This window comes from Bombus pyrosoma, linkage group LG13 (assembly GCF_014825855.1).
Source record: "Bombus pyrosoma isolate SC7728 linkage group LG13, ASM1482585v1, whole genome shotgun sequence".
NCBI classification, from domain to species: Eukaryota; Metazoa; Arthropoda; class Insecta; order Hymenoptera; family Apidae; genus Bombus; species Bombus pyrosoma.
The window spans coordinates 3,790,287-3,815,368 of record NC_057782.1 but is presented as its reverse complement, the minus strand read 5'-3'; the positions used below and the strand labels follow the sequence as shown (position 1 = coordinate 3,815,368).

The following is a 25,082-nucleotide window of genomic DNA, read 5'->3' as shown; positions in this document are numbered from 1 at the left end:
CTCGACCCATTAAGAATCGCACGAAGCTTCGTACAGTTCTAGTTTAAGTGCATAAATTATGAGCAGATCGTGGACCTTTCAAAAAGTTTCTCGGACGCCGCTACGAGAAAAGACAAGGGGAGGGATAGAAACTTCGATACCTCTGTCTTTCTATCTCCGTGCCTTTCCACGGACTTTTATCGATAGAACCGGAGTCCTTCGCCGAGAGTCTCGATTAATTGAGTTTTCTTCCTACTTTTTTCACTTCGCAGAGAAACGTCCTCCCACTTTCTTACTGTCGTGTCTCTTTCAAGCTCCATCCACCTCCACCCACGTTTCTCCGCGTCGATTAATCTCGATCGCCGTGAAATCGCGTTGCTTGCTTCGCCCTATTCTAGTGACTCGACAAACGAACGCTTTTTCTTGTATCCGTTCCAGGCTTCAACAGATTTCTTACGAATTCAATTATCATGGAACAAGTGGAATTTAAGGAGGCACGGAAAATTCATCGAATATAGGCGAATGTATCTATCGGTTGAAATGTATTTGAAATAGTCTACGACACAGGTTCGTACTAACGATAACAACTATTATTTGATATTCTTTAATGTTTTTTTTTTGTGGAAGTAAATAAGAAAAATATCTTGTCTTGAGCCTATCACGATATAGAAGGCTGGCCAGAAGGCTAGCATATCGAGTCGAATAAACTACTTCAAACTATTTCAACACTTCCTAGGCAAGTCAGTCTTCCTTGAAAAAGTTGCTCAGACTTCTAGATAGATGGTAATTCGTGGAAGATCACGCAACAACTTTCTAGCTCAATTACATCCTTTTTTTACGTCGCTACACGTTCAAACGCAATATTGAATGTGTCCGTTATAAGGATCTTCACACCCACACCCTTTGTAATCGATACCTCCCTTTAAAAAGACATCGAAAGTGTCTAGAAAAACGCTGTTGGTGATTCAAGAAATAAGGCAACAGTATCAAAGCAGATCTAAACTTCCTAGAAATTCTACGATCGGAGAATAATTTGCTAAATCGTGTCGACTGTCTCGAGAAGAATTGTCGCTGCTAGTCACGCGTGGAATCATTTCCTGTGTTTGTTCGGAAAGTCTTCAAGTGACCTGCAGCAGCGTTTGTTTTAGAAAACGCTTCGAGACTAGCCCGAGCAATTACGTCGCGAAAGTTTCTTTCGAAAGTTTTTCTGCGCTTAACGAGCGTGATAAATTTCTGTTACGCGCTCCCAGGAGCTAGCGGACCCGAGGCCGAGAGTTTACAACGGCGATAAAAATCTCGTTGAAATTATTCATGGGCCGGGCTTGTACTTCGCCCTTCTCCATTCAACGGCCAGAAAATTGGTAAAGGAGGAGCAGGGGGAGGTAGGTTGTGTCTCTCGCGCGACGAAATCTTTCGTTCGAGATCAGACTCGCGACACGCTGTTAATTTTAATCAACCCGACAACGAAAGAATCTCCTTGCGTCGTTCATAAATTAATTAATTTTTAGACAGCTCCCACTCTGTCCTTGCGGCAAATATCTACATTTCGCAAGATGCATCCAGATATAGCGAGTTTCGCGAAAATCGATCCCATAATTCAATTGAGATTCAACCAGCTCGTAAATACATAGATTCTGGGAAATATAGAAATGCATTTATTGGCAATGTTATTGACATATTAGCCTGGCTGAATTATATTCGCCTTTTCGCGTATTAATTAATGCGCCCATACGTGTATCTCTGGTAATAATCTTTATAACGGCGCAAAGGTTTTATCCGTACCATCGATAATGATGTAGTTATCGAAATAGGTTAGACTGCCACAATGACTTTGATTTTCGACAAGAATGACATCAATAGATCCAGCCAGAAATTCTACATTGTGTCCGAATGACAAGGGAAATCTCATTTTTCACTATTGACTTGATTGATCCCTTTTTTGTTTCTATCATACCGGACGAATTTCAGGTGAAAAAAAAAGCTTGGGGAAATCCTTCCAACGTATCAGTTCATCAGTTCGCTGATTAACTAAAATTTATCCGTCGTTCAAAGCTGCCATGCTGTTTAATTAAAATTTAATTTGATATTTTTTCTTTCGTAATTTATTTTTCGTCCTTGTCTCTTTCCCTGGTCTCCGTGACAGCTTGATGAAGTTGTCGTTCCCAGGGATATTTCCCCCTTTATGGTATTATTCGAGGCTCGAGCGAAACCTTTCGCATTTAGGGGCTTTCCTTCGTGTTTTTCACGCCCCATCCCTTGACCAGTGGTGTGATCGAGAGGTCTACGCTTCGATAATCCATCTCGCACGTACATTCGAAAAAATACCCCGGGGACATATCGAACGCTCAAGCTTCGGGTATCTTTGCAGCGGATAAAGACATCAGTGTCACGAAATGACACTGGTTTCTTTGATAAATTACGCTCGCGACTACGCGCCACGTAAATTGCTACAAATAATTGAACGTCGAGATTTTCGAGAATCTTCCGCATTCTTCTTGCTCTTTTTACCCATCGTAAATCCTATAAATTACTGCCTCTATGATATTACAGGGCAGTACTGCGTCCGGTGTAGTATGAAGTCTAAAATTCTCAAGGAATCCGATCACGTGTCGTCCACGATACATTTGATAAGCTAGTGGTTTTATCGAGATTCTCGGTATACACTCACTTTATGAAATTTTCGAGGAGCAATCGGATTCCGCCGATGCCCAACAACAGGAAGCCCCAGTTGACGAATCCCGTGAAGTTGCCGAAGCCTGAGCTCCAGGAGAACAGACTGTCTCTGGGACGATGACATCTGTAAGGAAAAAGAACGGTCCAAGTTAAAAGAAATTCTCATTTCAAATCGATATCATACTGCTCTGGTCCGCGTTATAAAGAAGGAGAGGCATCATAGATACATCACTAGAATAAGAATGGAACAATAAAGCCGCTTCCATACCCGTACAGTTATATGTATTTCCATTTCAATTTACGAAGAGGTACACGATTTATGCAACGTATTGAAAACATTTGCTCAAGCTTCTCCTATTTCCTTCTATCCTTCCTATCCACTCGGTTACTCCATCTCCCTTTTTTTTCTCCCTTCATCCTTTCCTCTCGGAAAATATATACGATTCGTGATCCATACCACCTGAAACGAACGCTGGTAGAAACGAACAGGCCATGTCAGACAAGCGTATTAAAGACAGTTCTATTTCTGCATCTTCGAAGGAATATCGCTACCGTATGTACGCTGTATAATATGGAAGAAATGTTCAGCACATTCGAGATTCCTTCTCACCTACGACATGGAACTTCTATGGCTATTAAGTGGACAATGTTAACAATACACCAGTTCTCCATCTCATGGAATTTCAATGGCACATACAACATCGTGATGAGTGGCAAATACAAAAGCCCGTCATCGCCTTAGGTATCTCTCACGCAGATAATACACAGGGTGAACCTGAGTAATCGGCTTCCACGGACTACTGGTATCATCCCTTCGTGACTGCGAGCGCGACAAGGGCTGACAAGGACCATCATGTAAACTTTTCAAAAGCGTTTTGTCTCGAAGCATAAAGCGTTCAGGGAGACACTTGTTCTTCCTCCGGATAAGACGTGCTTGCCTGAGTGTGAGAATTTAGGGAGACGAAACAAAGCACGAAGAGTTCACGGCGTTGGTTAAAAGTGGAATACATAAGTCTACTCTAACCTATGCCTTAGATAGAAATCATTCGCGAATTTTTCTCTGCCATCAAAAAATAGACTGCTATTCAGTGTTTAAACTTCGATCTTCTTACTGTCCGTCTACCAAGTTCTAACTGGTTTTTACATTAGGACATGATTAAGGTTGAAACTACAATGGCTTCTAAGCCGCCATCGCAGGAAGCCACGAGTCTTAAGTATTTACAAGGGAAGATCCTACGAGCAACTCGATCGGAGAGTTCAATCCCCTTGACGTTAAGTCTACCAAATCTCAAAGGAACAATACGATACTGGATAAAACAAAATGAAAAAGTGGCACAGTAGCGTAGAAGTTGCACCGTGAACGTAATACCGCGATTAAGCCACGAAAGATTAAAGACAGCGAAAGGAAGTCTTTCCTGAAATACTGCGCCGTTTGTCCCTCGTAATTACCTGACAGAAGTCCCTTATTTCCAGCAACTATGTGCATTTAATGTGATCGTTTAACCTGGCCGCTGTCTCGAGTAAATCCTAACTATTACTCTGAATTTATGGCAGATCGTGGTAATTAATAGAGCCGCGATAAAGCCAACAGAGTCGGCCGGAGAGCCGCACAGGAAGAGCTATCTCACACTTCTGATACTGGCCACGGCCTGCATGGCAGGATGCAGACGTGTCACCGAGAACTTCCATATGCATGAGTGCTACTGTACTGGGTGTTCAAAGTGTCGCGACCAACTTGCCCTGAACAATAGGGCCAGAGCAATAAAAGCGTAAACGGTCTTTCGAGTACTTGCATATGGTTAAGGTGTTCCACAGGGACCTGTACGCGTTCACGTGAGTTGAGATCTTAAGTGGTCTAACAACTGTTACAACGTCTTTTCATTCTGACGAAATAATTCAGTGTAAACACGGCGTGATTACGATCGTGTTTAATATTTATGAAGGTTGCTCGTTTCTTCGCGAGATATCTTTTAATAAACTTGGAAAGAAGTCATCTCATATCCGTTAGAGAAGAATAGTTTGCAACTCGCTGTTTCGAAAGAATCTCTTTGCTCGGAGAATTCCTTTAGGATTGAAATAATCGTAAACCTTTGTTTTATAAAATTCCACTGGAGACTGGCGAGAGGAAGGACAATGTTTCGGAGCACGGAGTCATGATATCAGTTAGAAACAATGTATTTCCGCGAGGCTGAGGACGATCCACCCAATGACCCCTGACAAGAAGGCACAAGTTACCGTCTACTTTTCAAAGTTTTCGGGTACTCGGCATACTGCTTTTGGACCGGCATCTCTGTTTCTTACTGCTAAAAGGGAGGGGACTTCTTTCGTGTAGATGCGAAAAAACGGTCGCTCCCATGGTGAGAAAGTTCGCTACACGGCAGTTTTCAACACGACTCGTCGATGGCGCGTGTTATAAGCCCCTCGATTATTGATGTCGTAAAACGAGGCGGCAAACTTTTTACCCGTAGGCATTCGATAACAAGAGACACCCCTCGTTCGCTGTAACGCAAAAACACGGTTTAATTTTCGTGAAAATGGTCTTGGTGGACTCGTTTACGAGAAAACGAAACAAGAATCGTTCCCTGTCTCGTCGTATATAAATCAAGTTCACGGAATGATGTCATTAAAATTCATTCGTGTCCGATTTAGTTTTTTGGTGAAAAATGGCTGACTATATGGATGTATCTTTCGATATCAAAAGGAAAAATCAGTTACGAACGAATTGACAGCGGAGTCATATAATAAAGAAGAATAGCAAATATAAAGTCAATTATCGAAAAATACCTTATGTGGCAGTGAATATTTTAGTGTTCACTTTTTATCGTGAAATCTGAAATATTTTACGCAGTACTAAAAATTACTGCGTTGCTTAATGTATTAATTTAAAAGTTCACTGTATCATAAATATAATCCTACTTATTTTCACGTCACGAAACATGTAAATGGAAGCGTATAAAAATCGCGTTACCAGGCTCGACGTTATTGTGACCGCTAATTAAAAAATGTGGCCGATCGTTGTTTCCCACGTTAGACAAGTCGACGCGGGAACAATCTTCCATCCACCAGACACGCTGCATGCGAGCGTGAAAACGTGAATGGAAAGGGAAGGGAATAATCGGCGCATACCAGTAGCACGAAACGGAATAAAGAACGGTAACGTATTTTTGCATGGTGCACCGAAACGAAATAGCGAACGATGTTTTGGTATAATTACCCAACCGTGCGATCGAACCGAGTAATATGGTTTAGTCTGGAAGAGTTTTTGTAAACTGGGCGATCTACGTGGACTGTCCAAAAATCCGGATCATTCCGACTACCCTCGATTTTCCATTTGTTCATTTCAGTTCGTTAATTTTCCATTTGTCCGCGGTAAACTCCCTCAAAAACACGTGAATATCGATATTTAAAAACGCGTAAAACTCTATTAACTCCCTGGCTTGTTCGAAACTAACCGTATTTCGTCTCTAAACAGAGAAAGTCTAATTCGAAAACCTCCTGACCTATGAACGGGCGTATCGTTAGTTAATTACACGCTCATTAAAATTATCGATACTGATAACGAAGCGCGACGTGCTCCGTGGTCCCGCAGTGCCAACCTGAGTAATTGTAGTTCTATCCACGTAATTAATATTCGGAACGGCGTATATCGGTAACATTTTATTGCTCGGTGAATTATGCGTACATTTTGCACGCACCAAAATCCATATTTGACGCACGGCGAATCGTAAAGTTAATACCGAACGTCTGACGCAACCAAAGTGCCATTATATCGGGAGATACGCGTCGTCACGATCCAAGTCATGCTTATCCGGCCGCTCATAATTCGTTTCACGATAACGGACAAGGTCCAACGGCCATTATCTAAACCGCACAAGTCCATGAAAAGTATATTACACGGTGTCAACATTCGTGGTCGTTTCTATTATACGACCGGAATTGAAAGGCTGCCAGTAGATTGTCGGTCGGTTATAGGGCAATTTCGAAATTAATAATTCGATAAGAAGATCTTTCCAAATCTCTGGAAATGATACTCACTGTTTTAAAGCATCATTTTCGCTTAATCAACTAAACAGGATACAAGCTACAGATACGAACTTGAAAATAATTTTGAAACAACGAAAAAGAATCCCAAAATTTTCATTTTCATTCTTATCGCAATTTACAAATTCTACTAACTTTATCGGGAAGCTTGAAGTTATCAGTTCGTTATAGGTATCGATGTTCTAAATAGATGTTCGATATCCATAAAAGATGTTTCGATCGAGCCTATTCTTCAACTCTAGTTCAATAAGGTTTCTATATTTTTATCTCGCAAACTATGAATGAACCAGCATCGATACAGCTACTACGTCTCGCAAGAAACCGATAGGTAACACTTGATGCGATCCCGAAATGCGAGAGACGAGGGGAAAGACGAGCACCCACAAAAGGGAGCACGGCACTCGCGTTTCTCTTTCATCCCCTTAGCTGTTCCTCGAATCTGAAGTCAGTCTCATCGGATACGGAAGCGGGGAAGCCGTTGTACATACAAGAGCGGACACGAAGATGAGAGGAGGATGGGTAAAAAAGGACGGAGACGAAAGGGCGTAGAATGGCAGAAAGGGGCAGCAGGTTCATAGGATTCCCGTATCTGCCTTGCGAATCTTCCTGACACCGGAACCCTCGTGAATATTTAAACGATAGACGGATATACATATATTACCCGTGTAATGAGGGAGGAAAACTTGCCGCTCAGCCAGCCAGCCGCCACCGGCGAATCGGGAGCAAACGAAAGAGAACGGGCAGTAGCAGGAACAGTAGAGGGTAGAAGAATACTCTAAATGATTCATGAAGGAAAATTAAATGGCGCTTTAAACAGATCTTCTTCCTAGCCCGGTTTTCGTTCACCTTGTCTTCCTTCCGCTCGTCGTCCTGTTCTCCTTCCAAGTTGGAAGCACACCGGAATCGATTACCAGGAGCCACGGTATCCCGTCTTTCTCGCCCCCTGTCTGTCTGTCGGTTCCGTCCGCATGTCTGTCTGCCTGTTTTATTGTCCCCCATCCTTTCACCGCGACATCCCTAACTTTCGCCGTTGCATTCCTTCCGTTCACGATCCCCGAGGTTCATCAGGGTTCCCCCCTCGCCTGTTGTAAGAAGACAGCCTCGTTGTTGGAAATATAAATCCTTGTTCGACAAGGGTAAAGTCGGAGTTAGGAACGTTTAGACTTTGAAGAGAATTCTCTCTCCTGGCTACTTGGATTGAATTTTTCTACACTCCGCTATTTTTATTACGATAATGTCAATAAATTTTCGCTGGGAAATTCAGATACGGCTTTTAACTGGACGTATTTCAATACTACGATATTTCCTGCCTAACATTTGGAGAGCAGCGAAATACCATTTTAATTCTGGTTAAAGCGATTCGTTTATTTTAGCCGTTTTCAATAATCGATTTTGGCAAGTAGATTCCGTGAATGAATGAATTCCAGGGACGAATGAATCGCGACCGGTGATGTGGATCGTGCAGGGCAACACCGAATCCAGCCTCAAAAACCGCAATCGTCTTCGTGCCTAATCCACCAACGCTCGTTCAGTCCCTTTCTGTCGACGTAATCGCTTTCCATTGTTCTTCCGGCTGATTTCACGCGCGAGATTCGACACCAACGCCGCAATCTTCCGCGAAGAAAAGAGCCGTACGATGAAAAGGGAGGAAACAAGAGGAAACTAGAAAGCGACGGCCGGATTGACAGCACAATACCGTTAATCCTCATTCGTTTCGAAGTCGTGTCAGCCGAAACGGTGGCGCGTCGTCCAGTCCGTCCGATGACGAAGATTAAAAAGTTTTTGCCTGACTAGACGAATCTCCAAAAAGAAAAAAAAGAAGGAATCAAACGTCGAAACAACTGGTGGATAACAAATAATGCATTTTCTGGGAAGGAAATAAGACAGCGAGGAAAACTTTGAAAATAACGAGATGCAAGTATCGCCAGGTACTGGTACTTTTTCAACACCCGACGCTGCGAGCTACGAAAAGGAGGTGTTTGTTCGAACACGAAGGCTTGTGATAATGATACGAAGCCTGGGGATGGTGATGATGAATGTGCATGAGCGGCAAATTAAAATTCTCGAGGAAAATCTTGCGCATTCCCCTCGCCAGCCGTTCAATACCGTAACACCGAATGATTATTTCCATGTACATACACATGCACATATCGAGGAGAGAGAACGCAAAAGAATGTCCGCGAAATGATCACCAATCTGCTCTCCTTCTGCTTCCTCGAAGTTGTTATCGATTCGAATATCAAGCCCAGGGACTGGATAAGAGCAGTCCAGCAGTTGGAAATACTGCAGAAATATTAGCAAATAGTAGGTGAGAACGTACTGGTAACACCCGAGAAGGGGCCGCGATATATGCGAGAAAAAGATGGGGAGGAAAATAGCTGGGATATCATTGTTATCCGCCTCTCATTCGACTATACATTAGCGAATGATTATTGCCCTTCAGCAATAGCATGTCATTTCAGGGCACAGACAGACATATTGGAAAATGTTCATACTGGACGTTAATGGCATTCTTCGCCGTCTAACTATATAACGTGTAATTACAGGCCGTGTCACTGCGAAAATAACAAACTTTTTTGCTTTGAAATGGACGTTGTTGGGTGAATATTTTACGGATAGGCACTGGCTCTACCACCAGAGCGGAAGTCGTCGGGGATTAAATTCAATTTACCGGTAAACACATGCGAGCAGGATGTTCGCATCGAAGGATCGTGCAAACGGAAACTTTAAAATCAATCTGGAATTGAAAGATCGTGCAAGCCAGACATAGCTTTCCGTGTGAATTCCTTCGACCAAAGGGTTTGATCATTCGATATTCACCGCGTCCAACGAACCCAAACGCGCTCGCGCCTAATTGCAAAGTTGGCGAAAACAAGAAGTATCTGGCAAACACGGAACGGGTAAATACAGTAGGGCTCGTTTGTTTAAGAGACGGAGGAGTGGTGTGCCATCTCTGATTCTCCGGCATAATGGACGATCTCGGGCAAGAAAGCGAGAAGCGGGGGAGGAGGTGAAGGAGGAGTGCGAAGATGGGGAGAAGAAACAACTAAAGGTAGAAGAAAGGTGTTCCTTCGTGGAGAGCAAAAGTAAGAGAGAAAAAAAGAAAGGAGACTTGTTTGCAGGTCATTATAGCTTGTCAAAGGGGCAAGAGAAGATTTCACTGTGTTTTCGGTAGCTGACCTTTCGCTAATAAAACAAAACTTGCCGGAAGGATGTGTTCTGAAATAAAGCGCCTCTGGCATCATCAACCTTTGCCAGTGTTCGTCTCGTCTCGCTAATTAACGTCCGCTTGCACGAGATGATAACTCCATCTAAAGTGGCTACGTTTATTTCTTTTGGTCTCCTTCCACTTCTTTTCTTTTTTTTTTTTTTTAGCGGAGCCTTGTTCGCAACATTTTTCACTTTTCCCGCCAGTCTCATCGCGTCTTTAAAATCCAAAGAGAAAGCCTCGTGAATTTTCTTTTAGTCTTAACGCTCCTCCAGATTTAATCCTGTTTTTAACGCATTAATTTTTGATCGTGCGCTCGATTAGACCGTGGACTTGATTAAATTTTTTTCCACGGCGGATAGATATTAAAGCCACACGCGCGCGCGAAACTTCATAAATCTGAACAAATGGAATTTGCCCACTGCTCTGGCTTCTCCAGCCGCCGACCATCCTCCCTTTTTGTTTACGGAGAAATATTAACGCGAGTTATAGCTTTCCCTCGGTACTTTCACGAACGCTCGAGGATTCTTTGATTAGCGATTCTGATTGCAGGAACGCGGTAGGTCGCGGAATCTACGTTTTGAATTGGATACGCCGTAAACCGATCATAAATTTATGATACTTCATTGCTCGCGGGAACGCGTACGAATTCACGAAAGTATTTCCGCGATATATCCCGGTTATCCTGCACTCCTCGTCTACCGCCGCCTCTTTTCCCTATCACAATATGCTTCTGCCTCGTCACTGAAATTAACATTTTAATTAAGAGCATGCTAGAGCAAACGCGCTGCCAACCATTCTATAGTAGATATTAACCTCGTCAGCTATTTTAGAAGACGTTACGAAAAAGCTTGGGAGGCAAAAGTTCAAATTAATATATACGTTACGATTCTCATTGAAACAAAATATGCCGTCATATCTTGATTAGCTATATTCAAAGATTAATTCCTTCAGCCTTGAATTATAAAGCTCGCGTTACATAACTAACTTGCAGTTTAAACGATTCATTGTCGCTCGCATAAATAGCATTCGATGGAGAAGCAAGAAAAAGGGAATAATTAATTACGTCAGGCTTATTGCGTAAAAAAAGTGGACAGGAGATTGTTAATTACTGTGAACAGAAGTGTGCGGTTTGTTCCAAGCGCACCTATGGGAATTATTCCGTAATTCGTACAAAGAGAATTCACAGCACTCTGTTGTTCCGATTCGCATTACCCAATGTGCACAACGATACTGTGTGACCCAACCGGACGCGGTTTTTGAGCGTTTGATTTGTTAATTAATAGAAACCGTTTGCGACTGCATTCTACTACAAGCAACATAACATTCGGTATCGAACGAGGCTGCATTGCCGTTTTAATTACGTGTCAATAATCTCTTTTTGATGCTTATTAAAACAAATTAGAATTTTATTTGAAAACTTGTAACATATTTTGTTACGTTCATAAAATAAGATTATAAAATGTCTGCAGCCTTGAAATTATGATACCAGAAAATGGTGTAAATTAACATACTTTATTCTGTATGTGCAATTTTATTTTGTAATTTGTAATTTACACAGTATGTTAAGTACATTTGTATTTCAACGTAATTTATTGTATGAATATTATCTTGATTGGTATTGATTTTTTAAGCGTATCTATTATCATAATTAATTCCAACGAATAGAACAGGAAATGTAGCAGTAAAATTTACGCGTGTATGTTAATACTGCGCTTTGCTATAAAATACCATCAAGTCCGCACACGAACAACTTTCTGTTTGTGTAACCGAAGCGAGCCACGATTAAGCCTGATATATTGCTATTTATATATCAGCAAAGTCTAATCTAATAGCGTGCAAATATATCTTAAGACAATTCAGTGCATAAACCAACAACGTTATCGGCTAAACATGATAGAATTCCGTGTACATACAATCTTCTGAGCGAAGAAAAGCAAGCATTATTTCAGGATTATTAACGACTTTAAGCCGCCATTAGAATATTCTGTGTTTTTCTTGCAATCTACGACATGTAGGATGATTTACAATCGCCTATTGAAATCTCGAGAATTGCCTTGATTACTTTAAATTCGTTCTAAACAATCACGTAAGTATCGAATGAATTATCATAACTTAACACATATCGAATGATATATTTTTATCGTTCATTACTGTCGTATTAAGTCATAAAACGGAATTGAACGATCAGATTACTAAACGTCACTGCGATATTTTCTTCAATTCGTTAAAACTCGAGAAGCAAACGCCTGAAGTATTGACACGCAATTAAGATTCGTTCGGCGTAAAACGGACAAGGCTTGATTTATTACAAAATGCAAGAAACGGGGAAAAAATATGTAGTCGGATTAAAATTGATCGATCAACACGTTCCGGAACCCGTTCATTACTTATTTCAGACGTCTAACGAGATCTTATTGATCGTAAAGTTAGGACAGTTAATTGTCATTCACTTTGCTTGAACTTTAAATGAAGCTTCAGCCGAGGTTCCCATTGTTTTCGAGCATGAAGCTCGAGTATCACTGTCGGTTATCGCGAACCTGGCATCGAGATAAGTTTCCCTGTTGCAAAGGAATGGGGACTGACGCATAAGCGTGGGTAGAGCGAAACTCAATAATTATGCCATAGCTAGAGAACGAATTATCTAGCTGTGTTTTCTTGACGTGCAGTTCCATTAGAAGAGGCGAACGGCTCGTTAAGAAAGTTTTCATTTCCACGACGTGCACTCAAGACTGCATTCGATTGTCTGTCCTCGTGTTCGTTCTACTGAATGAACTTTAAACAGCTTATTCCCACCTCCAACTTTGTTTCTGAAATCATCCACGTCACTGCAAATATTGACTATCGCGTTATTCACTTTCCTAAAACCAGTTCCTAATTTGTCGATGTTTAAACTGGTAACTTTGGAAACGAGATTTGTCTTCGATTTCTACACTAGGTAAACCAAGATATTCCGTATTTCTATGGAGACATTCTTTGATAATAATAACGTCTGTAATACGATCTAGACGTTACGGCGTTGGTCGCTACTTCTACTTTCTACTGGATTAGGTGCATGAATGTAATCAAACAATTAAACACCAACTACTTGCCAACGTAAGTATATACTACGGCTAAGACGTTACGTGAACCTTAACCCTGTCCCAAATGATAAAACTTTATCTTATCATCTCTTCAATAGTAGTGAAATATAGAGTTTATATCAATAAAAATTTGTACGATTTAAGTTAGAAATCTAATGTTTAAATAGCGAAACCTAATTTTCAATTGATGTAACACTTGCCTTAAAAGGATATAATATTTTTATCAATTCCAAAAAGCTATGTAATGAATCTTTTTCATCTCATTAGCTCATCCTAATTTCAGTTCATTATTCCATATCGGAATATCTAAAAAACCGCTCGATTAAGTGTAAATAAATTCTGATCGCGATCGGATAGAAGAGCGGTGTTTTATCGTTAACCTGAGTCATGTCAGATCATCTTTAGAACAGATTAATTAACTAAGGACGTAGAAGGTATTATGAAACGAACTATAGGAAATTTATGCGCACTACACTACCGACTGACCTCCGCATCGATTACGATGTGCGACAGAACGGCGTGGAGAAACGTATACTAAAACGAGAAAAGGAATGCAGCGTTCGAAGGAGGGGATCGTGAATTCACAGTTGTGCTCGATCAGAGACGAAACGCGCATGCGTGTTGTTTCGTAAAGTTGTGTGTTACATTGGAGCAACTCGAGAGGATCAGAAAATTTTGTGTAACCGTGTTCTCGTCGACGTCGATCATCGTCTTCTCGGCGATACTCCCTTACCGACAGTTTCAAACGATCATCGGAAAAAACGATAAAGTGTTTACGTGAACCGCAACAGGAATCGACTTCTAGTTCGTTTACACTCGAGACTGTTTACAGTCGTATATAACAAAAATATAAGACTCACGGTTTGTCAGGCTGTGATTTACGTGCCAACATTTCCGCTTTTTGGATCTCCTCGGCTCGTGTCACGCTTTTTGCCCTCCTTAACCTCACCTTCGTGTCGTTTTCATGTTCTATCGTCATGTTGGCACTCTGCGACGAGGGACAAGCACCACGCGCGCTCTACGCTGTGCAGGGATTCACACACAGTCGCACACAAACTCACACGTGCGCAATTAAGTCGGTGAGCCGACTCACACTTCACGTTTACACTAAGAGAAAAGAAAGCGAAACCGAACAAAGACTGATCGAAATAAAACGTTTACTTTCACTGATAATACGATAGACCTGATGTAGATTTACTTTAGATCGAACTGTAAGATCCTATAGCTCCACCTGGTTTGTTTCACCTGCGGAGTATCGATATAGCTAGACCGGTATACTTAATCTCTGGCGTTTTTATATAGTCAGACCACACACGCGATCGTGTTTACGAATAGACAGTCACGGTGATACTACCGGCTTTCATTGGCCTTCTCGGTCCGTTGTGTATTTATCTTTGTCTCCTATAGATAACAAGTAGTAGTAACTACGCTTTTTCATAGGACCATTTCCCGATCACGTTCTCTAACTTGAATGTATTTTTTAATATAGAGGGCATGAGCGTTTTGCTTTTTTGGCGGGTTATGCAAGCTCTTTTCAATTTGTTTTTTCTTGATGGGTTATGCAAGTTCTTTACAATTTGTATTACCTGTATTACGGCAAAATAAAAGAAGAATGTTTTGAGTAAAGAAAAAGATAAATAATATGCAGCATCTTTTTCGGCCTTGGCTGGTTATTATCATGTAGCTTGGTAGAGGGAAGGTATTAAATAAACAATACGATTAACTAAGATGAATTTGAAGTGGCTAACAGGAAAAGTAAATATACTATGAAATGACGCACTATAAATTCTTCTTACATGATTAACCAGTTATAGTGTAATACTTCGTAGTGTCTGTAATGTCTCCTACATAAAAGACTGGATAAGCGAGGAGCGTTCTAATATTTAGAGTGTGTGCAACTCGAAAATTATATTCACAAATCACTTTGCCACGATCTGTCGTTCTTAAAAAATTAATGTCTGTTTTTAAAAACGGACTACACCATAAATGGACCGTGCTGAACGTATTTATATTCTAGCTGGCTTGCAACAACTAGATGGTCCGAATCATCCTTCTCAAAAGCTAGACAGTTTATACAAAATGCTTTGCCAGTTTTTGCTTTATCAGATTGCCGTAGCTGCTTTGTCACGAACAATTACCTCGTTGTCAGTTGTAGCACGATTCATTAAACATACTGTGTAATTGTGTCCTGACTGCGCTATGTAATTTAACTTCTTCAAGGTTGTAACTTTAAACGCAAACGCGCTCAAGCAGCTTCACAAATGTTCCCCTTTCTCCGGTTCTCGCCGGTGAAAGAAGCTGCTCTTACCGGCTCATGACATTTAAGACGCGAACTTGACGCGAATAATTAGGTAATTACTTATAATCTTTAGAGAAAATCTCGAGGGCTTAAACGTCAGATGAACGCGCGCGCACGCTCTGGACGCGTCCATTTTTGCAGTCGTTTGGATAACAGCGAATATAGTCCGCAATTAAAATGGATAATTACCGTGTATCGTAATCCGGCTTTACGGGTTGAAACTTCGTATTTTACAGTGGTAGTTACAATTTGATGGCATTTTTGTTCCTCTGTTTCTCGTAATAAAACGTAATTCCCTCACCTGCGTTTTCACAATCGAATAAGGAAACCAATGATCTATCGTTCGTTGCTTCCTTTGAATATTCTGAAATTGAATATTTTAAATGAGAAAAGATATATATAGAATATGTACAAAGCGAATAATTGAGGGAGAGGGATTTTACATTAAATATGCTCGGTCAGAAACGCGATGGATTAATTACAATTCGATTTAGGTTCGTTAATACATATACATATTTTCAAATTATCAAAGAAAATTTTAATTGTTGATAAAATAACATTTATTTTTGCTCTTACTCGATCACTGCTGTCTTTCCACGAATATCATTTCCACGAATATAAGATCACCATGGAAAATCGTTAAGAACGATTTAATGAAATTCATCAATGTTCACGCGGTAATTATCTTGACAAAATATCCATTAAGACTTGAGATATCGCAAGCTTTGCTTTTTGAGTTTGCCGATTGGGAGAAGCCCCCTCTCGCTTCGTCTGCATCTTCGTGCCGTGGAAACCGGGGAACTCCAATGAACGGTCGAAAGTTTCGGAGTAAATAAACTGGTAGCCAAACACGTGAGACAATTTCGCGTGTCAATTACGCGACTCTTCGAATCCTTGACTTAGCTGAAGGATCGTCGAACTCTGAAAAGACGAGGATAGACACCAGTTGGAAGAAAAGCTAATTAAAGTGGCGTATTCGAGGGCGGAAACCCGCAGATCCACGACAAACGCACAGGAAATCCGTCCCTTTAAACATCCCTAATGCCACGATGCATCCACTTCTGAGGATTCACAATTAAGCGCGTCTCTTGACGAGCATCGTCGTGAAACGCTATCAAGCTCGTTACTAATTATCTTCAGCCACGATGTATCAGAGCTCGCGAAGCGGAATGTTGCCAAATGTAACCACCTCACGTCGCCAACTGTAACAACACTTTCACGTTACATAATACATTCGTTTCAAACAAATTCAATAGTCTGACGTAAGGTAGTTAGGGGCAGCCGATTCATTTTTCAAGCTTAATTATGAGCAGGTCAATTTTAGATTTACAATCCAGGGAATGATAAGTATAGGAGTTACTAAAAAGATAAGTAGGATAACACTTTTAAAGAATGAATCACGAACTTTCTCTTTTCTGTTTATTTTTATACATTCTTAACCATAATAGAAACAGTAAATTAATAAACACCTATACGCAATATGAATAAATTACGAGCATAGCGGCGACGGACAAGTAATCGTTAAATACTTCCTTTCATTCTTACAATCAAGGAATAATGTAAGAGATACAGCAAACTCATCGGAATTATTTATGAATGACGAGAGATTGGGACCGAAGCGGATATTTATACTGGAATATCAGGAACGAATGAGAAGCAATTCAGAGAATGCACGTGGAGAATTGACATGCATAGTGTTACGTGCGCTTTTGGCAGCACGTGGTAAGAATGTATGCTGTGCAAGTGGAATTTTTAGGAATGCGATATGGTTCAGAAGCGAAGGAGAGTTCTGCATAAATGATTACAAAGTAGAGGAAATTGAGAACTAATAACTATTAATTCACCAATAAATACAATTGTCGTTATTTCATTTTATATTTTCTAATAAAAGCCTGCCAGCAATTCAACGTTTCTACAGTAACAAGCGCGTTTCGTAAAGTTAGAGCTCAATTAAATTCGGCTGCACTCTATCAAAACACATTCTCCTTGGTTTCGTTTATCACGCGAATGAAATACAATCTAGCCAATGAATACAATGGGCCGATCGTCTGTTTGCTGTACCTAACCACAGCGAATTTAACCTGCATTTTAGGCTGAAAGGGAACAGCTTAGCCGCGAAAGCTAGCGCGAATATATTGGCACGTACGAACAGTAAGCAAAGTCTATATTCATTCTCCGTTTCGCCTCGTTTTCCACCCGTACGCCGGCATGTACGTTTCGAATAGTCGTTTCCATGTAGGGAGAGCGAGATACAGGCTGGAAGGAGGAAAGCCGTACCAGTCGTTTACGAACTCCCTTTATGGCCAACCACGGATATTACTGAGCACGGTGGCAAGCACGTTACTCTACATACGTAGTTACACGTCGACAGGATCTCCACAGACATCTGCCGACCCGACGGTAGAGCGGGTTTCCAGGATTCGGCGGCAGCGCTTATACTAGACAGGGCCCTTTTACTGGCCACTTTGCACCGACCGCGGTATCTAATATCCTCGGGACAGTGTCCTCGATTTTAAAAAACCCTGTCACGCAACGACCGTAATAAAAGGGACACAGGAGTGGGAAATGGGGAAATTCTGAAAATTGTGCGGAGGGCAAAAAGCGGGGAAAAAGCGTCGTTACCGGGATGTTGGTGAACGTGCAGCCTCTGTGAAACCATGGACAAGTCGATTAAACGATACCTAGCGCGGTCGTGTCCCCACGGGAGATCTTCTCTGGCGACGCGTTTTAAAATTGCACCACGCGCTTCTCTCGTCTCGCTGAACCGCCAGAAAAAATAAGCTACGGTTTATCTTTCGCAAGAATAGCACGTTTCGCGCAGGTTCCTCGACAGAAAAAAGCGAAAGAGGAATTTACCAGTACGAAAGTGTGATTTTTATCGAATGATCGTTCGATGTTGGAAAACGTCATTGAAGTTGCACCGAAGGGTGTAATTCTCGGCGCCAACCCAGGACGGCTACAAAGAAACTAGCCTTGTAACGTTTCATGTGACGTGATCCCGTTATCTGGCTACTAAGCGGTTCGTTAAACGTCTTTCACGAGCGTCTCGAGTAGATCGTCTTCGAGAACGACCGTACCTATCGTCGCGGTCGTTTACAACCGATTACGTGCTCAATGATCTCGCGTGATTAAACGTCACACGCGAAACTCTTGTAAAGAGGAATAAAAGCAGCAAATAGCAAGTTGAACAGCATTGATACAATCTGCCCGTGTTCATACATAGTTCGATCGTAATGATCGAACGATAGCGGTCAAAGTCCCGATCACGCGGAAAAATATTGCGACTAAAATATCCTCTACGTCGTATAGCATCATAGCATCGATCAATCAAACGTTTCGTTTATAGCGGAAAGTCGTGTAAATTGCCAGTCTATGATCGTTTAAATTTCGAATAGTAAAACAAGAAAAGTTGCAAAATCGTATTAACGATTATCATCGTTAATACAGGAAATTGCAGAAGTTGCCCGTACAGTCTCGCAAACATCTGTCAACGTCGAAACGTGTCTGGATTCCATCGAGCATCAAGTGGCATTCCTTCTTTCCTTTCTATTCATATGTCAGTCGCTCCAAAGAAAAGGAGGATCGGCGGAACTTCAACGGACCAAGAGCCCGTGTACGAAAACTTTCGCAATATTGGTCGAAACATTCCCATCCTTGTATTATTGCCTTCTTGTTCTGTAAACCAGCACCGAAATAGATTCGGTGACCGACTGTATGCGAGATTCGCGCTTTGTATTCAGAAACCGTGTCGTGCAACGTGGCATCCGGCCGCGCTCCTTACCACGTTGTCGAAATACTCTCGATACCTAAACTTGCCCCTTGATGTATCGTTATTGACCTCGTGGAATTGCAAATGATCGTACCTATTCGTCGCTCGCTTACTCTTTCGCGAATTTCACGTCCAAACTAAATGAAAGAAAAAAAGAAAAAACGAGAGAGGAAAGAGAAAAACGATTCCGGTGGAGCGTTTTGCGGTGGAGTTCACTGGCGGGTTGGAATTTATTTTTCTGGGATCGAATTCCCTCGAATAGAGCGAGACAGCGTTAGCGGACAGTTGTTTCTTCGCGAAATTAATTCGAACCCATGGGATCGTGGTAAAGGGCCGAACAAGCCCGCAGGACGACTATATTTCAAAGCGCTGAAAAGCTGCCGATACAATGGCACAGACGACGTCCAGCCACACCAGTACTTGTCTCTCCTTTGGGCTACTAAATAAATTAGACCCAGTCACGCCCAATTGGAGTTTCGTGTACTATTTTTCATGGAAGCCGTGCTACCGCTTAGCGGGATTCATACACGCTACACACTCACATCGGATTCAATCGATGTATTTTTACATTGAGCTACACGTTTCAGTTTTCACGATTTTACACAACTACCGTTTACATAATTGTGTATATGTACGATCTTGGGATCGTATCAAATAAATGGATGTCTAGTTGGTATCTTTGTATTTCTGAGTATTCGTAATACGTATATGTACATATGTATACAGATACGTATACGCGCGTATTTACCACGCGAGCGAACGATATCCGAGGAACGAAAGGAAATGGTCCTACTATCCGCGAGGGATTTGAGAAATACGCGAACGCATACAGAGCGAACTGTTACCGCAAATCCACCGATTGAGCTTTCGCTGAAAGTCTGCTTATGGGGAAGAAGCACAGACAGCCTTCCGTTGACTGAACTATAACGGGAGAAATCTCCTTCGGACTGTTTCACCTCGGGGGCGAATGTAAATTTCGCGTAAACCCTACGGTAACAGGTTCATTTGTACGAGAAACGCCGGACGAGAATAAGCGAATAACCACGCGAATGAAAATCTTTGCTGCATCTCCGGTGAGAATTTATTACGTTGAATGCGCCGCTTCTTTATGCGAATGAAAATGAAAATTAGACTGCATGCCGGTTTAATCAAGCTGTGACTAATTCAGGAATCATTGGTATCTCTCGCTTTCATAATCATTTGTTTCTTAATAAATACAAACTCTACGAATCCAATTCTTAACTTGCATTTTTGTACATATGCCTCGTACGTGTATTCGAAATAAAGATTTATCGTTTTCTCTAGATAGCCACCAAGTCCATGTAATCTACGAACAGAATCCGAGTAACAACCTAATTTAAGTCGTTTAAGGCCAGGTCGTTCGGTATGTCGTTGGAAAGAACGATAGGTAAGAATGTGGAATCCAATCAATCATTATCGTTAATCCATCGTCTACGTTCGAGAAGGAGATCGGTTGTTTGCAGGCCTGGCGTGGCTTAAGGATTGCACTAAGGGCTGAGGATGTGCGGTCTGAGTCTTAGAGCAATGGAGGGTGCGGCTGCCTGTAGCATGATCCTCCCTAAGCCGAGGCTAAGAGGCTATTAGTTAGCTCTGCGAGCAGCGACGTAACCCCAAAGACTAACACGGTACTTACACCTTCCTGCTTCGTAGAGATCGCAAGATATTCAACCAACTAGTTCCTATAGTATGTTTGCACATGGAAGGTGAAACTGGCGATATTCGGAGAATAGCGCCGCCGCGCAAGATCAACGATAAGAAATTAATATTATAACAAACTTCACGAGCATCGGTTCCACCATTCGCCGCCAAGCAATTAGAGATACAATCAACTGTTCCCGGATTACATGTAAATGAAGTCTCAACGGAAGTACTTGATCGAATTAGATAGATTAATTCAAAGAGAAAGCAAAAAAAAAAAAGAAAAAGAAAATCGGAATAGTGATTCGGCGTAATTTCCTTCGCAATTTTCTTTTTCCGTATCAGGTTCTAAGAAGTCGCCGGATTTTGAAGAAGAAGAGACTAATCGGATAAAAATTACAGGAATTATTCACACGATTTAGCAAAGAATTTCCTATTTTATTCGTGTTAGGTATAAATTACATGAAAATGGAATGTATTTTGGATAGGATGAACATTATTATGAGTGGACAAATTATCGAGGAGCTACGCATTATGCACAAACCCCGTAGAAGTCCATCGTAAGCATCTAATCTTGCCCTTTGACCCTTCTCCCCGTAGCGTTTAGCCCATATACCGCTTCGTACATCAGGAAATCTCCGCAAAGCCGATTAGTAGTCAGAGCACGTCCGTTATTAGCCATTCGGCCGGATGTGGTCTAAAACTACTAAAATCTGAATCGATCTCAACGATCTAGAACGACCCTCCTTACTAATTTATAGAGCGTCACAAGCATTGTAACAGACAGAAACTTTTTCCTCGGGCAGCTTACCAAATTTTAATGGAATTTTACAAACTAATTAAAGATTCAATTATAGAATAATTAGAAAATTATGTCGTTAAGAAAATGTCTAGTATCATTTCATCATTAAAAAATAATTATCGCATTATCTGCTTATGAATCGTGAAATGGCATAATGCCACAAAGGTGAGACGAGAAAAAGAAGAGTAGAGAAAACGATGAAAATACGAATGAGGCTAAACCTAGATTAGGTAAACAAATTTCCCATTATATACATATTCTAGACAATCATAGTAGACTCGGGTTCCGTAAAAAATAAAGTCCAAATGGCGCAAAATAAATGCCGAAATGGCTAGCTCGCGTGCAACTGCAAATGGATCTGAATTAATTAAATTAATGTTCAACTGTAGCCGGTAGCAATGCCGGGTCATTGGAACCACGATCAAACCCATACACCGTACGAAATGGTATGGTACTCTGGGGATGCGTAGCTACCTCTTTGTTATCCAATTTTATTCCTTTAATCTTTTTCACGGTGCAATTATTTTGTCTCTACCAAAAAATACAGAAGAAAATCTCTCCAATTTTAAATATTTTATGCTTCGCTTTATCGATATTTGGGATAATGTAAAACCATAAAAACTATTCAATGAACTTCTTTGCCATTGGATGAGTTTGGTTCGTAACGAGGAACAAAAACGAGCGTGAACGAAATCAATAGTTGTTGCTGATTTTCAGCACGTACGACAACAAATTTTCGAGCTTCCCTTTCCCCCTGCGACGCCGATGTTGCGAATATTTGCAAAAGCACGTTTAGCAAGAATACCAGCGTAGCACCGAGAAACGATGATAAGGGGTGAGAACCGGAGGACGTTAAGTTTAGAAACAAGCACGATCGTAAAAGTTGCAAACTTGAAGCTGCGCTGGTCGACGAAGCGAAAAGCGGACGAGACTGGTACTAAATATGAATCATAAAAGAAGCATAAAGATAATTGTATGCTAATAGGCAGAGCGTATGCGCCACGTCGCCCAGAACAGCTCAACATCTCCCGTTATTACCTACGTAGCTGCGTTATACCACCCACACACACGAATCTTCACTGTTTCTCACCGTACAATTTCCGTGATACGACGTTGACACGAGCTAATTTCGTGTGATCAAGTTTTGCGAAAGGAGCCACGCGGAAAAAAGAACATATAACCTGTTATACCTTGTCCCTATTTCATTTAAGAACCATTCTTTCATCTTTTTATTTTACATTTGCTTTCATCTTCTTCTATAATACTTTTGATGTTGATGATCAAATTCCTTTATGATACACTATTTTTTCTTGCTACTTTCAAATGCGTTAAACTTTAATAGATTTTAGGCATTGTTTTAAGCTGATTGAACGATCATTAATAAGAATAATAGAGATGGTACTAAAAATAAATCGAGCAAACTGATTTTAATTCAAATTAATTCAATTGTTCATTCAAATTATTCGAACGATCAATTTCGCTGAAAAGGTCATTCTCGAAATTGTAGAAAATTTCGATGGAACCGTGCAAAGTTCCAAACGAGTTCTCGAATTAATATATCGAAAAAGAGAATCAAGAATTGAATTTATTACTCGGAACAAAATTCTCAACTACCAACGAATAATTTGCTGTCGTCTCTTAAAATCAAGAGAACAATGAAAAAGTTGAGAATAGAAAGGAATGGATAAACGAGGCAGTGACCGGGAATGTGTGGAGTGTGGTTTTTCACGAGCTCGTGAATTGAGAACCGGAAAATCAAGAAGGATCTTCTTGACCGTGTCGCCGACTTTTACAGTCGATCGTCCCGAGAGCTTTTACGAGCCTTGACGAGAAAGTACCGTCACGATGTGTAAACCATGAGCCTTTTCGACAGCCGCTCGAGCCTTTGAAGCTCTCCTTTTCTTTCGACGCTGAACCTAAAGGAATGGAAAATGGAGCAGCCAAGGACAGCCTTGACAATATTCCTTTCAAAGCTCGAGAGTAGCTTTTAAACAAGCTAACTCGAATATTTTCAAGCGGTTGAATGTCAGCCTTCAAGATTTATTTGATAATACTATTGTAATAAAATGAAAAAAAATACTGAACGAATAAGTGATATTGTTCGTTAGTCAGAATTTAACGATGCAAGTTTTAGAATGAATTTGATAGAAATACTAAGCACTTATACAGAGTACAAGAACAATAACAGTTAGATAACAAGCGACCCTTTGTCTCACCGCAAACGATCCAGAATAAGGAAGGTACCTAATCGAATTTTGCAAAACTTGTTATGAACTGATTTGCCACGGTGCTTCCTTTGAAGGTGCACTCGCTTGCAAAATACCGAAGTGAGAACCGCACAGACAATTAAAGATGAACAATGCAACGCGGTACAGTCATTGATGTTCTCGAAGCTATGCCCGGGCTGAAGGTTCGGTCACCTGTACTTCCTCTCCGATTCACTGGCCGGAGAACCCTTCAAATTCCCGGGCTTAAGTTTCCGGCTGCAATTTTGTGTTCCGGCCGGAGTGGCACGAAGACAGGCACGGCCGACTATAATAAAAGTAAGGTAAAGGGAAAACTGCCACTTTGTCCTCAAAGCGTGGAGCGCGACGTCACGTGCAACCAATAGCCACAGGCAAGCTTTATAGGAACAAACGAGGCCACTTTAATTTACGAAACTTGCTCGACATGCACGTCCAGGGGACATTGATTTACTAACGTACCAGAGACTAAGCGAAGTGATTCGACAGGAAAACCGAACAGACATCGGAGGATCGTGTGCGTGAGCTACCTACAAAGGATACTAGCGGCTCTGTGATCGGAAGCTGTCAATATTTGTCTATGTCCGGTAACCGAGTAGCGAGCGATGAACCGTAACGTCATCAATTATCTCTTACATACCACTGGTCAAGCCTGATGTCAAATTTCGTCTGTTTCCTGCCCCATGCACGATGCCACGATTGCAGACCTCACGTGCCACTATCCACCCTCTTTCCCTTCCCTCATTCTCTTTCTCTCTATCCCACCTATTCGCTCTCCATTGTCCCTCTTTCTACTTACCTAGAGAGTTGGCCAGCCAGATTTGAGTAAACCGATGGAAATTGTCTCTAGACCGCCGAGAACAATAATGACCCGGTCGAAATTCCGCTTCGCTGGAAATTGCTCGGGCGGAATGTCGAGACCAGTCCTCCATCGTTGAATCGATACTTGGCCCGTATTATACGAGTGTGTTTCGTTCTCGACGCGTGGTAGCACTCGCTGACTCGCGCGAATATTCCCTCAGGGAAATCGGAGAAGGACAGGGACGTCGAGTAGAGATATCAGGTATTTCGTGGTGTACGATTTCAAATGATACGAGTATCGACGAACCACCTGGGACAACGTTTTCCAAAGATGGACCTGGATTTTCTTATTTCTTTCCGTATCGCGAGTGACCGCTACAAACTGGCTAAAACAGAGACAGCTTACGTGTTCTTATAGTCATTTACTGTTGAATTTATTCATCATTATTATAATTGAATTTATTCAATATTGTAATAATAAATTGTAACAACGATAGGAAGCAATATAATATACCTGTTGCTTTG

The 25,082-nt window shown here is 41.3% G+C and overlaps 1 protein-coding gene and 1 long non-coding RNA gene across 2 annotated transcripts in view; one reads left to right on the top strand and one right to left on the bottom strand.

The window, feature by feature from the left end:
- LOC122574321 (diacylglycerol O-acyltransferase 1) overlaps positions 1 to 14,745 on the bottom strand; it is an 88,223-nt gene extending 73,478 nt beyond the window's left edge. Inside the window, exons 1-2 of the mRNA XM_043741766.1 lie at positions 13,845 to 14,745; positions 2,648 to 2,776 (exon numbers count right to left, since the gene is read on the bottom strand). Of these exons, the coding sequence (XP_043597701.1) occupies positions 2,648 to 2,776; positions 13,845 to 13,963 (248 nt within the window). The 5' untranslated portion in view covers positions 13,964 to 14,745. The remainder of the gene's footprint in view (positions 1 to 2,647; positions 2,777 to 13,844) is intronic.
- On the top strand, positions 11,398 to 24,549 carry LOC122574324. Its single transcript, XR_006319001.1, has 3 exons — positions 11,398 to 12,839; positions 12,910 to 12,997; positions 20,358 to 24,549. It is a non-coding gene; the product is annotated as an uncharacterized LOC122574324 (long non-coding RNA).
- Positions 24,550 to 25,082: the final 533 nt, after the last annotated feature.